Source organism: Lissotriton helveticus, chromosome 12, assembly GCF_964261635.1.
Source record: "Lissotriton helveticus chromosome 12, aLisHel1.1, whole genome shotgun sequence".
NCBI classification, from domain to species: domain Eukaryota; kingdom Metazoa; phylum Chordata; class Amphibia; order Caudata; family Salamandridae; genus Lissotriton; species Lissotriton helveticus.
In genome coordinates, this window is record NC_136073.1 from 452,268,100 (window position 1) to 452,280,617 (window position 12,518).

General features: G+C 43.5%; 1 protein-coding gene across 1 annotated transcript in view; it reads left to right on the forward strand.

The window, feature by feature from the left end:
- The window catches only part of NFATC3 (nuclear factor of activated T cells 3), a 934,632-nt gene that overhangs the window by 398,676 nt on the left and 523,438 nt on the right, over window positions 1-12,518 (forward strand). Inside the window, exon 3 of the mRNA XM_078669777.1 lies at window positions 4,989-5,151. Within this exon, the coding sequence (XP_078525903.1) occupies window positions 4,989-5,151 (163 nt within the window). The remainder of the gene's footprint in view (window positions 1-4,988; window positions 5,152-12,518) is intronic.

A 12,518-nucleotide genomic window follows, 5' to 3' on the forward strand; every position in this document is an offset into this window, starting at 1 on the left:
TGATGACATCACTGATGACATCTCATTTGACATCATTCTTGTGCTAATACGATAAACCTCTTCAGACTCTAATATAACCTTAGATACACTCAGTGTATACAGACACTCACACACTGCCACTCATCCATGGAGTTACTCACACACCCAGTCAGTCATGCAAAGAAACAATCTCACCTCCATTTCTTCAACTATATAGTTAAACACACCTTACTTATTGAAACATATACTAACACATATTTACTCTCTTATACAATCCCTGATACAAGTTCACAATGATCGATACAACCACTCACTCATTCAGTGGCTCTCATGCACAGTTATTTATATATGCCAACTCTCACATGTACTGTGTTTTACATATGTACTTACTATGACATGTAGCATTGAGATATCCATTCACTCATCAATACACTCATGCACACAGTCAACTGCCCATGTAGCTGTTTCCACATGCACTCTTGAACTCATACACCTAGTGAATAAACTGCTCACACATCTATGCATAGAGTCACACACCTTCCAGCCACCCCCACACAAACTCAATCTCCCATAGAAATACTTGGGCAACCAATTAATAACACATATAGCCTCTCGTATAGCTAATGATCAACACATGCAGCAGTTTACAGAACAACAGACATAATGATGCACAAATTAAGACAGTTTAGTCACTAACCCATGCATTCAGTGAGACACATTTAATCACTCACTCATACAGTCAGTCACGCACCTACTAAATCCTTCATCCAGACACTTATACATCCACTCATTCTTCAATATGTAAGACATATTTTAACTTTACAGAAACATACAGTCACTGGATGTTGTCATCAGTGATGTCATCAGTGATGTCATTTGAGATGTCATCAGTGATGTCATCAGTGATGTCACTGACCATGTCATGAATGATGTAATATGTGACATGATCAGCAGTGGATTGCGGGTGCGCGATATATAGTTAGTGCAACTAACTATATATGGAATTTCAATGGTTTTGTGTGAGTAAAATAAGGTTTTTTAAATGCTAATTCCTAACTATATATGGTCTATAACCTATGGTTTTTTCAGTGAATTTTCAAGGTTTTGTAAATGCTAATTCCTAACTATATATGGTCTATAACCTATGGTTTTTTCAGTGAATATATATATATATATATATATATATATATATATATATATATAATCACATTTGACAGGTGTATCAATTTTAAGGCACTTTGTTTCATGCATAAAAACAACTCCTTATCTGGACCTCCGTATTTGGAAAAACATAGTGCCCTCTCAGCACAACCTGTTCATAGGGGCAGTACTGGACACTACTTTGAGTCGTGCCTTTCCTACCCACCGAGAGTCCTAGACATCTAGGCTTTGATTCCAATTTTTCAAGATGAAACGGCTGTTCCAGTCCTGAAGGTCTTATGCCTGCTCGCTTCCTGCATACTGTTGGTCAAACATGCACGCTGGCACATGAGGGAGGTGGTCAGAATCTCCAGAGACACTTCGACAGATCTAATATGATGTAGTGTTTCGAACAACTTATCTCAAGGTAAGCTGTTTCTGCCTCCTTCGGTGGCCACCATGATAACGGATGCCTCTACTCTAGGGTGAGAAGCTCATCTGGGAGATCTGGAGGTCAAAGGCCTTTGATCTCCAGAGGAAAGATTGCTTCACATCAGTCTTCTAGAATTCTAGGCGATATGTTTGGCTCTCAGGGTCTTTCTTCCCTCCCTTTGTGGTCAGTCTTTTCAGGTCCTGACAGCCAACACTACTGCGATGTGGACATCAACAAACAGGGAGGAGTAGGGTTGTATCAGCTCAGCAGAGAGGATCTGCGACTCTAGTCCTGGGCTCCGGACCATCAGATTTGCGGGATTGTGAATTTTATTGGAGTGCTGAATGTGCATGCGGACAGTCTCTGTCAGCCATACTTGGCCGATCACGCGTAGCGTCTCCATCCGGAGATGGCCCATCACATTTTCAGGATGTGGGAGTGCCTTTGGTTGGACCTGTTAGCCACTCAAGGGTATGAGCACTACCTGTTCTTCTGCAGTCTCCAGTATCCGATGTGGTGAGCGTTGGGGGATGCATTTCAGTTAGATTGGGGCACACACCTTTTTTACTTGTTTCCTCCCATACCCTTGATTCCTCAGGTTCTGAAGAAGATTAGTCAAGACCGGGCCCAGGTCATATTGATCGCCCTGGACTGGCCAAGAAGGGTGTGATAAACAGACCTCCTTTACCTCTCATTGCACCCACCGCACCATCTCCCTCTCGGGACAGACCTCCTCTCGCAGTCGCAGGGGCAGATTCTACACCCCCACCTCCAGAGCCTGTACCTTCATGCCTCGAGATTGAACGGGGCAACCTGAGCTTTTTTTTCTCCCGCTGTACTTGGCAGATGTTATTTTATCGACCAGAAGACACTCCACCAAGTCTGTTTATTCTGGCAGGTGGACCAGCTTTGTGAAATGGTGCGGAGAGAGATCGATTGATCCCTTATGAGCCCATTTGTCTGATATTCTCAGTTTCTCTCTTTCCCTAGCATAACAGGGTTGTGCAGTAGCAACAGTCTACTTTTCTGCCTTGTCATGAGATTCATTAAGGGTCTCACTAATTGGTTTCCTTCCACTCAATTTATCATGCCTCAGCGGGATTTGAAGTAAGTACTTGCTTTCTTGATGGGTCTCCCTTTGAACTCCTGCATGGCTGTCCATTGAGATTTCTAGCCTTTAAGTTTTTCTGACTGCAATTGCTTGTGCCAGGAGGGTTAGTGAGCTGCAGGCCCTTAGCTTTAAGTCCTCTTTTATCTTAATTAATGTGGATAAAATGGTTCTAGGGCCCATAGCTGCTTTCCTGCCTAAGGTGGTCACTTCCTTTCATATATCATGTTACCCACTTTCTATCGTACTCTTCTAAAGAGGAGGAGAGACTTCACCGCCTGGACCCGAAGAGAGCAGTTCGCTTCTACTTTAACAGGACTAAGGACTTGTGGTTGGACAACCAGCTCTTCATTGGATATGTGGGCAAGAAGAAGGGCAAGGCTGCCTACAAGAGAACACTGTCAGGGTGGATCATCCTCTGCATCAAGATCTGCTATGCCTTGGCCAAGGAGGAGCCTCCTGAAGGTATTTGAGCTTATTCTACTAGAGCCAAGTCTTCTTCGGCTTTAGATAGAGGTGTCTCTGTTGTATACAAGCAGCAACTTGGGTTTCCCTTCACACTTTTGCGAAACATTATTGCTTAGACTCGGAGTTGAGGAGGGACGGCCACTTTGCAAGTTCTGTGTTACAAGATGTTTTGGTATAGTTAGGCAGGCACCCTCCGATGAGAGCAGGACTGCTTGGGGAGTCAATTCTAAAGGTGAGGAATCCATAGGCAGATGTATCCATCAGAAGAACAAGTTACTTAACTTTGGTAACGCTTTTTCTCGTAGATACAGTATCTGCCTGTAGATTCCTCACTGAAGCCACCCAACTCCCCATTGCCTGCCCATTTATACCAAGAAAATAATTGGCATGAAATCATGTATTTTATTGTTATTTGAAATAATGTGGGGTTTGCCACTGTGCAAGGTCTATATTTTTGAATGAACAGGTTTCTTTCTTAATATTTCATATTGTGTATACTTGTGGAATTATTGTTGGTTCATCCGTTCGCCTGAAAGGCACGGAATAAATGGGTGGAATTGATGTCAGCACACCGACGAGGTCTTCTTATGGCTCTGGTGATGTCACGCAGAGTTGCGTGCGGAGTCGTTTCATTGTGACGTCCTCGTCGACGTGGGAAAGCTGTGGAGAAAAGTTTCCGTGGAATATACTGTGCATGGGGTAAATCAAAAGTTGAGGAATCAACAGGCAGATACTGTATCCACCAGAAAAAGCATTACCAAAGGTAAGTAACTTGTTCTTCTGGTGCTTTGCAGCAGGTCTAAGATGATCCTAGAGTTTCTTGTTGCTCAAATGACTGTAATTTGTATTATATTTATGTTTCCAGCGTCTTCATTGCTTGATTTTTGCTTGTGATAAAGTGTCACTCATTGTCGTTGAATGTCACTCTTAATTACACTGAAATGTGAAAATGTACCACATTAGCAATCTGAAACCTCGGCAGCTTCAATACTCTTCACAAATGACAGATCGATTGCTCAAGTAGCATGCCTATCCTGGCCAAAAAAGAGTTTTTATCCTACTTCTGGAGAATTCCTTGCTGGCAAGAGAGTAAACCAAAGGGACGGATTTCATTATCATTATGTTTTTGGACTCCCTTTTTTGTGAAAAACTTTCCCGGCACGCCAAATTATAAGCACAGTCTATTATCGCTGTTCGTTTTCGACTGCACTCTAAATATTGACCTGAACCACTTTAACATTTGGTTAGACTGAGAGATGCCATCCCCAGTATTTTTCCTGGCTTATCAATACGAGAGTAACAAGTGCGGAAAAGACACCTCCGGCTTTGTTTGGTGCAAGTAAAATGCTACTCTAGGTGACCTAAACAGCATTTCTCGTGGTTCTGACGTGAGCCGCGCGGAAAGTGAAAGCCAATAGGGTTTTAATAATTGATGTTCATTTGACTGGAGTGATTACAAAAATGCTGCTTCTCGGATAGGTGCTCAGTATGAAATGCAGTTTCATGCTCAGATTCACATTCAGTGTCATTTCTTAGTTGGGTGGAGAGGGGCAGCTAAATTACTTGTGGAATACTATTTCTGTCGCACTGTACATTTTGCTTTATATCAATCCCTTTACATTTTTGTTGAAATCTGTCTGCCAGTTATTGCCACGCTCTGTCTTGCCTCCCTACTCAAACACCATGCTTAAGACTGTCTGTTGACACAGTAGAAGTACTTTGACATATCACCCAGATGCATTCCACGGTGACCATTAAGTAACTTTCCTTTATTACTGGCATATTAAATCGTATACACGTGCCTTTCTGTAAAATGATTTTAATCTTCCCCAGTGAAACGTTCTGCGAACTCTTTTTCAGCACATCTTCACTGCCTCCACTGGACTGGCCTTTGCCAAGTCATTATGGGCAATGTGAGTTGAAGGTGGAAGTACAACCCAAAACGCATCATAGAGCGCACTACGAAACGGAGGGCAGTCGAGGGGCAGTAAAAGCATCCACTGGTGGACACCCTGTCGTGAAGGTAGGTTTTTGCAGAGGCAATCTCTTATTGTTAAAAGAAATTTGCTGAAAAATATCTGTTCTCACATAGACTTCAGGTTGCTGTAACATGCTATATTACTTAAAGTATACGTTAACGATTCAGGTGAAGCTTGTCCTAATCCTTATAAAGCGATTATATGTAGCTGTCATTTTTTTATAGGTTTTTAACTCCTTTTATGCTGGGGCACACATGACAGCTATATAATGTTATCTTTGAAAGTTGTAACGTGACGCTATGTTCATATCATTTAAATAGCACAATATTTTTACCCTCAAGTTGTTTTTTTCTGGTGCTTAATATAATGATGGAAAATTGTGCTACCAACCCCGTTCCCTTTTCAAGTTAACACTAAACACCCTTGTGGTTTTAAGGCTCCTTTCTCATCCAAGACCTCAAAACCCATGATCTTTTTTTTTTTTTTTAAGCCATGGTCACTCACAATGAACTGAATAATACAAAGTAAGAATGGCATTTGAAGCATATCTATGGGAAGTTTACTGTGATGCTCTAAGATAACGATCTCTCCCATCTCATTTGCTTCAGCACCTCCTAAAACCCTTAGCTCTGCTGAATCACCCCTTTAATTTATCTCATAAAGTTGGCTAAATTGTTAGAGCGAGTACATAAGATACATTTCTCATAGTCCATTTCTTTTTTCAGTGTGTTTTATTGTTTTGTCTTTGCAGTATGTTGCACAAAAATAAGCATTAGTTATTGTGTACACTGTAACAAGCTGTTAACCAATGTAGGTTGTTATACATGATGTAGTTTAGAAACGGATGCCATCCTTAGTTAATATATTTAATCATGGATGTTGAATAGCAAGGATAACCTTACAGTGGTGGGGCGCCTAATATTGACAAAAGGGAGTCAGTAAGGGTGGAAGAAAGTTCAACTTAAGCGAGTCATGATTTCACCCCTTAGGAGTAAAACTCCTGGGAGATGCGATTGTTTTTATCCCCTATATTTCTAGTCCGGCGTGGAAATGAATAAGTAATTTGTTTATTTCGGATTTTGCAATATAAATGAAGGATACCTACATAAAAAATACAATAAATAATTAAGAAATAGAAAAAAAACCTAGATTAAAGCTGCATTTGCAAATCGAAGATTAATTTAACTTAAAAACAGACTTAGCTATACAACAAATCCTGCAAGCAACGGTTAAAATAAATAAATAAGCGAATGACATAAGATTTGCACCTCCTTAACACCTTCGCTGTGGGGGTTATCCCCCGCTGTGATGGGGGGGAGGGGGCGCGCACAGCGCCCGCATGCTCATGACGTGCTCTGCTCGTCATGAGCTCCGGCGCTCCGGTGCTCATGACGAGCTGAGCTCGTCATAGGTGCATTGGCTCCCGTGGAACGCTCTGCACAGCGGGGGAATTCTCCCCGCACCTGAGCGTTCCACGGCTCATGACAAGCTGAGCTCGTCATGAGCACCGGAGCGCCGTGGCTCATGACGAGCTCGGCTCATCATGAGCACCGAAGGTGTTAATAAAAATCTCTTGGGTGACCTCCCCATAACTTAACATGTATGTCAACCATGTTTCTTTGGTGTGGCAAACATGGGGTAGAAGAATGAAAAATTAGATTTATTCAGCACAGTTGAAGCAATTATCGAATCTAGAATACGACTGTCCCCAAAACCTAGTAAATGTGGCTAGGGGGGAAAATGCCACATAATTTTACATATTTTTCACTCTTTTATTTTTAATATCCTCCAGGCAGGGTTCAAATAGGTACACATGTAACCCCTTCCCTGCGGGGCATATTCCCCAGCTGTGCTGGGGGGAGTGGGCCCCCCATGCTCATGACGAGGTCAGCTCGTCATGAGGCACGGTGCTCGTGTGCTCATGACGAGCTGAGTTCGTCATGACCACACCCGTTTGGGTGGAACGCTCGCACAGCAGTGGAATTAGCCCAGCATGCGAACGTTCCAACGATGAGCTCACGAGCACAGTGGCTCATGACGAGCTGACCTAGTCATGAGCATGCAAGGTGTTAATACACAAGTAAAGCTCTGTGATCCTGCTGGCGCCTTGCTAATGTAACATGTCCTTCAGGGCATCCCTACGCTCGTGTAATTCTGGAGTCCTCTAAATTGTAACCCAATACAGCACCGGTCCCAAATGTGCATGGGTAGTGATATCTTGCACTCCAAGAACCATATATAATGGAATGCTCAAAGTTCCCATGGACATCCTAAAGAGGTTCTTCATGAAAAGTTCCTCACATGTGGTCGGTTCTGCAATGTTAATAAAGCTGAGCCTCACATATGGCTGCAGCTCATGCTTCGTGCGGAACGGAAGGCACATTCGTACACACTTCATATGCCAAGGCTAGATTACGTTCAATTGTCTGCTTCATCTATTTCGCATCACTACTTAATTTTAATTTCAAATAGTCGATACATTTTCTAAAACCACTTCATCCAGTTTGAATCCCCAGCTGTCAACCCATCCCCTCCTTGCCTCCAACTCGTTATTAGGTTTCAGATGAGTTCCGATATTACTGAAACACAGCATAAAAATCGGTACTATCAACGGGGGCATAGCCCACCTCAATTGTCATTCCTTTTGCTCCAAATTTTGGCCTTTTATTTGGACACCACCTGCCCTCGAAAACCACTCACTCTGCCAGCATGCACCAATCCATGTCTGTCTTCCACTTATTAAGCTGCGGTGCCCAATCAGCTCTTCACAGCTGTGCTTTATTATGTTTAGCTACCATAAATGCCAGTGTTATCCAAAGTTGGTCCATTTGAGCAAGGTCAGTCATATACCAGATATTCAACAAACACCACTTCGCAGTAGCCTCCATGTCACTCCCACACACACCATTCATACATGCAGTCCTTTCTAGCCAGTAGTCTGGAGTATTGGACAGCTCCAGAGCATGTGAAAAAACATACCAATTTGGCCACATTTCCTAGGACATAATGCATCCAATGCCTTGCCCATCTTTACCATGGAGGTCCAGGCGTAATAACTTCGATGTAGGATGTGTAATTGGACCCATGAGAATCTAGATCATATAGCCATCTTAAGGGGGACGCCAATGCCTCAGGCCATTCATCGTTCTCTAGACGCTCAAGATTGCAATCCCAACATTCCCTCAATTGAGTCTGAGTATCAGGAGTGTTATTAATCAGTTTGCGGTAGCTAAATGAGATCGCATATGGTCAGTCAGCAGTCTATCCTCTAAGGGCGAAGATTCGGAGAGATCTTCTCCCTTTGGCAACGCCTTCTGAAGCGCATGTCGGATTTGCAGATAGTGGTAGGTTTCAGCGTGTTGCAGCTGGTAATTCGGTCGGCAAACAAAATCACTCCACTCTGTGCCCACGGGTCACTCACCCTGGAGGGGCCAATCAGGTCCCACTTATCCCAGCCTGTAAGAAAGTGCCCTCTTTTTGCTTGGTTACCCCCACTTTTTGCCAAACTGTTGATGCCAACCAGGTACCCAGAGCCTATGTTCTTTCCCTTAATGGCATTGAAACCAAACCCAGTTGACTCTCCTTGGCCACATGTCAGTCCCTTGTAAATGGTACCAAGGGCACTGTGGCTACGGAAGGCCTCTAAGGGCCTTCCGTGCAGTGCCATTCAACCACCTGATTCTTCTACTGTGCAGTGGATCATACAGTTGTGGGAGACCTAACCCTATTATTGTGCCAGAGCCATGTGCCCCCCCCAACCTAAACATACTATCAGGTCACGCCTACAACCTAAAACAGGCCAGACCAAACGAGATAAACAGTAAACCAATACACAATAAACTGTAGCAATTGCAAAGTGGGTACTGGCAGCCACAGCCATTATGTAACGCAGCACATAACCTGGACGCTCCCTAGAGCCCAAGCGTATTGTATAGAAATATTACATTCGTCATAATAGATATAGAAACAATGGAAAAGGATATGCAAGTTGCAGGCGAACAGTGAATCGGCAGTGCGTACACCAACTACAGTTTGTAGCAGTGCAATCATCATGATCGAGCCGCTATCCCAGTAGTCCATCTGCAGTTTGAGGCGTCACAGTAGGAAAGAGTGTTAAGCTTCCCTCAGAGTTTGAGCGAACCGTGCTGTGCTCTGATGATTCTGACAGTCTGCGGGAGGAGCTGTCTCTAAAGGTGTTCGCTGCCGCCAGGGCTGTCTCCCTGCTTGTCTGGGCTTGCTTCTGTTTGGGACCAGGAAAGGGTTTCACGCTTGTGGACTCGGTCACATGTTGTGATCGCCGTTGTCTCGTGTTTCCAGGTCCACGTGATCTAGGAGGGGACTGTCCCGGGAGTTGTGTAGGTTCCATAACTTCTAGCCATTCATCGATGTCTTCCGGACTTTCGAAGAAGTATGTCTTCTGGTCATAGATTACCTTCAAACGGGGTGCAAACAATAGAGCATATTTGAGGTTCATGGTGCGTAACTTCCTCTTTACGTCTTGAAATGAAGATTACCGCCGTTGCACCAGAAGCATGTAATCAGGGTAGAGTGATATTTGGCAATTCACTAACTGGTTCTATGGTGTCTCACGTGCTTTTTGCAGCAGCATATCGCGGTCCCTATAGTTGAGAATTTTCACAATTAAGCAGGCCTCCCACTCTCTGCCTTCCTGTGGGATCCAATGCGTCCTCTCAACACAAAAGAATTCGGAGTGGCCCTCAGGGGCCACATGCGTGCGGAACCAATGTTCCATGTAGGTCGCTGCCTCAGTCCCTTTGCTTCGTTCCGGTAGCCCTATAACGCGAATGTTATTGCGTCGTGCCCTGCCCTCGACCCTCTCCATTAGTCCTGTGACATGGTTCCGAAGGGACTGGAGTTGATTTGCATGTTCCTTGTGCTGGGGCACCAGATTTTCCAGTATGGAGCCATGATTTTTCCCTGTGTCAGCCAATTTATTATGGTCCGCTTTCAGTAGGGTAAAACAGGTGGTGAGGGTGCCTATTTGCTGTTCAGTAGCTCTCCTGGATTCTCTGACTTCGTTCAGTATCAAATCCAGTTTATCCTGCACTTCCACGTCCTCTGTGGGGGGTGTTGTGTTGGGTGATGGCATGCTCATAGGTGCATCTCTATTGTCCAGATCTTGGGAGTTAGTGGCCGCTACCTCTTGAGTTTTGCCCTGTTGGCAGCCCATTGGTCCACTTCAGGTTATCGGGCCATGGGGGTCAGTGTATTCCTACCCTGCCCCTTTCTCTGTAGTTTTTTTTATTTAACCTCTTTTTGTTTGGAATCTCGAGATGGCTGCCAACGCTTCCTGGTTTAAAGTTTTGTCAGCCAATCAGATCTCGGCAGAGATCGGGAGGTTTCGCGAAGCCTTCGGGTCCCTATAATATGCACATTGGTTTTTCTTTTAACATCTCAAAAACTGGCTCTTAATTCACAAAGCGCCCTTTTTTTAAATGGTGTAAATCAGTTCAATAGTTTTTGAAATATTAAAGGTAAAAGAAATATAGATGTCTGGGTAGAGCCTAACCACACATCTCCTCCCGAGCACGAGCTTCATTCTAATTGGCTGCCAACATTCCAAACCAGGAAGTTTTGGCAGCCATCTTGTGCCTCGCATCAAGTGAAAATCAAAGAGGTGAGACCTACATTGCAAACAAGAAAAGGGGGCAGGGTAAAAACACCCTGACGCCCCAGACCTGCTCAGGGGGGTCCCACAGGGACTCCCAGACCCCAAAAAAGCATTTTTGTAAAAAGAAATTCGGGCAGGGTCGTGCCTGTGCGCAAATTCGTATGAAAATTCAAAAAACGAAGCGTGGGCTCCTGCCAGGTCCCGGGGCAATTTGAGGCAGAAATCCATAGGGTACGGATATTCACAAGGATAAACTTTCAATAGGTCTCCGCGGTCTCTGTGGTTTTCTTGGAAGCAGACAGGCAGAAATGCAGTAACGAGTGTGAAATACGTTTCCTGAGAGTCACCTATCATAGTGACCTGAAGAAACTTTTGAATTCTTGGAATCTATTTTACTTATTGATGAACTTGCGACGTGTTTTAAGAGACTGTGAACCTCCTTGCATTAGTGGGAGACCTATTGAAAGTATTTCTGTGTGGATATCCGAACCCTATGGATTGCTGCCTCGCAGTTTTTTAAAAGTGTAGAGATAGGATGATCCTGGCAGTGAAGTGATCGGTATAAAGATTCCTGCCCCATGAAATTTGCCCTGAGGAAGCCCCCTTTTTGGGGCGAAACACGTTGGCTGTATTCTACCACTATCAGTTGTCTAAGGAGCTATTAAAGGATCATCTGTTGAAATCATTGAAGAGTCCAGATCGATTGATGTTTTGTGCATTTATGCCTTGAAATATTTGTGTTGCCTCTCTGTGCATTTTGTATTGTTTCATAATTGTTGGGTCCTTTGGCAGTGTACTAAAGAGGTGGGCAACGTAATTCTTGAGTAGATTTACATTTTGTGTATAATGAGGTGGTGCGGCTCTTAAGTTTCCCCTATTGCCGTTTTTCTCTTCTTTATAGTTAGAAATTAGCTTTTTAAAAACCTTAAAAATTCACTGAAAAAAGCCATAGGTTTCAGGGACGTTCTAGTTAGAAATTATCATTTCAAAAAAACCTTTGAAATTCACTGAAAAATCACAGGTTTCAGGGACGTTATAGTTAAAAATTAGCATTTAAAAAAACCTTTGAAAATAACTGAAAAAACCATAAGCACTGTGCAATAACAGCAAAAAACACAGCTGCAGAATATTTTTAAAAATAGGTTCCGTCATCTCGCCATATCTCTTTAGTAATAACCTTGCATACATATCGGAGTATGTTTCAATGCCTTGGTTGCCCAACTACATAAGAGGCTATAATCTCCTACACATTGTAGGAGGTTCCCCAGTGTGGTCCCTCATAACAGTTCAATGGGTCCCTCATAGACCAGCATCGCAATCTCACGTCGCCAAATTGACAAGATCTACCTATTTTCAACCTCTCTCCATCTGCTCAGGATACTAAAACCTTACATTCCTCACTCAGACTTCAGACCATCAGTGCATGCCCTCGTGTTGTCTCATTTGGATGAAGGACATGCAGTCTAGGCAAAACGTCCTAAACCCACTATGGTGCCTCTACAATAGGTGTTGTATACACCTGCTTGTCTAGTCACAGGAGTCAGAAAATCAGGCCACATAACACCCATTTTAAGACACCTCCATTGCCCCCCATAAGCAGAGTATTCTTTTAAGTTTCAGTTTTAATAATGAGAAAAAGGAAGTGTATGGAAAATATAATACTACAGTGCTAAACCAATCTAAATGGCCAATATAATTACAGCACCATTAGAATATGAAGTAACACAGAAGTCCCCAACTCCCGAAGACCTCTATCTAACAAATGACCCACTGCTGTGG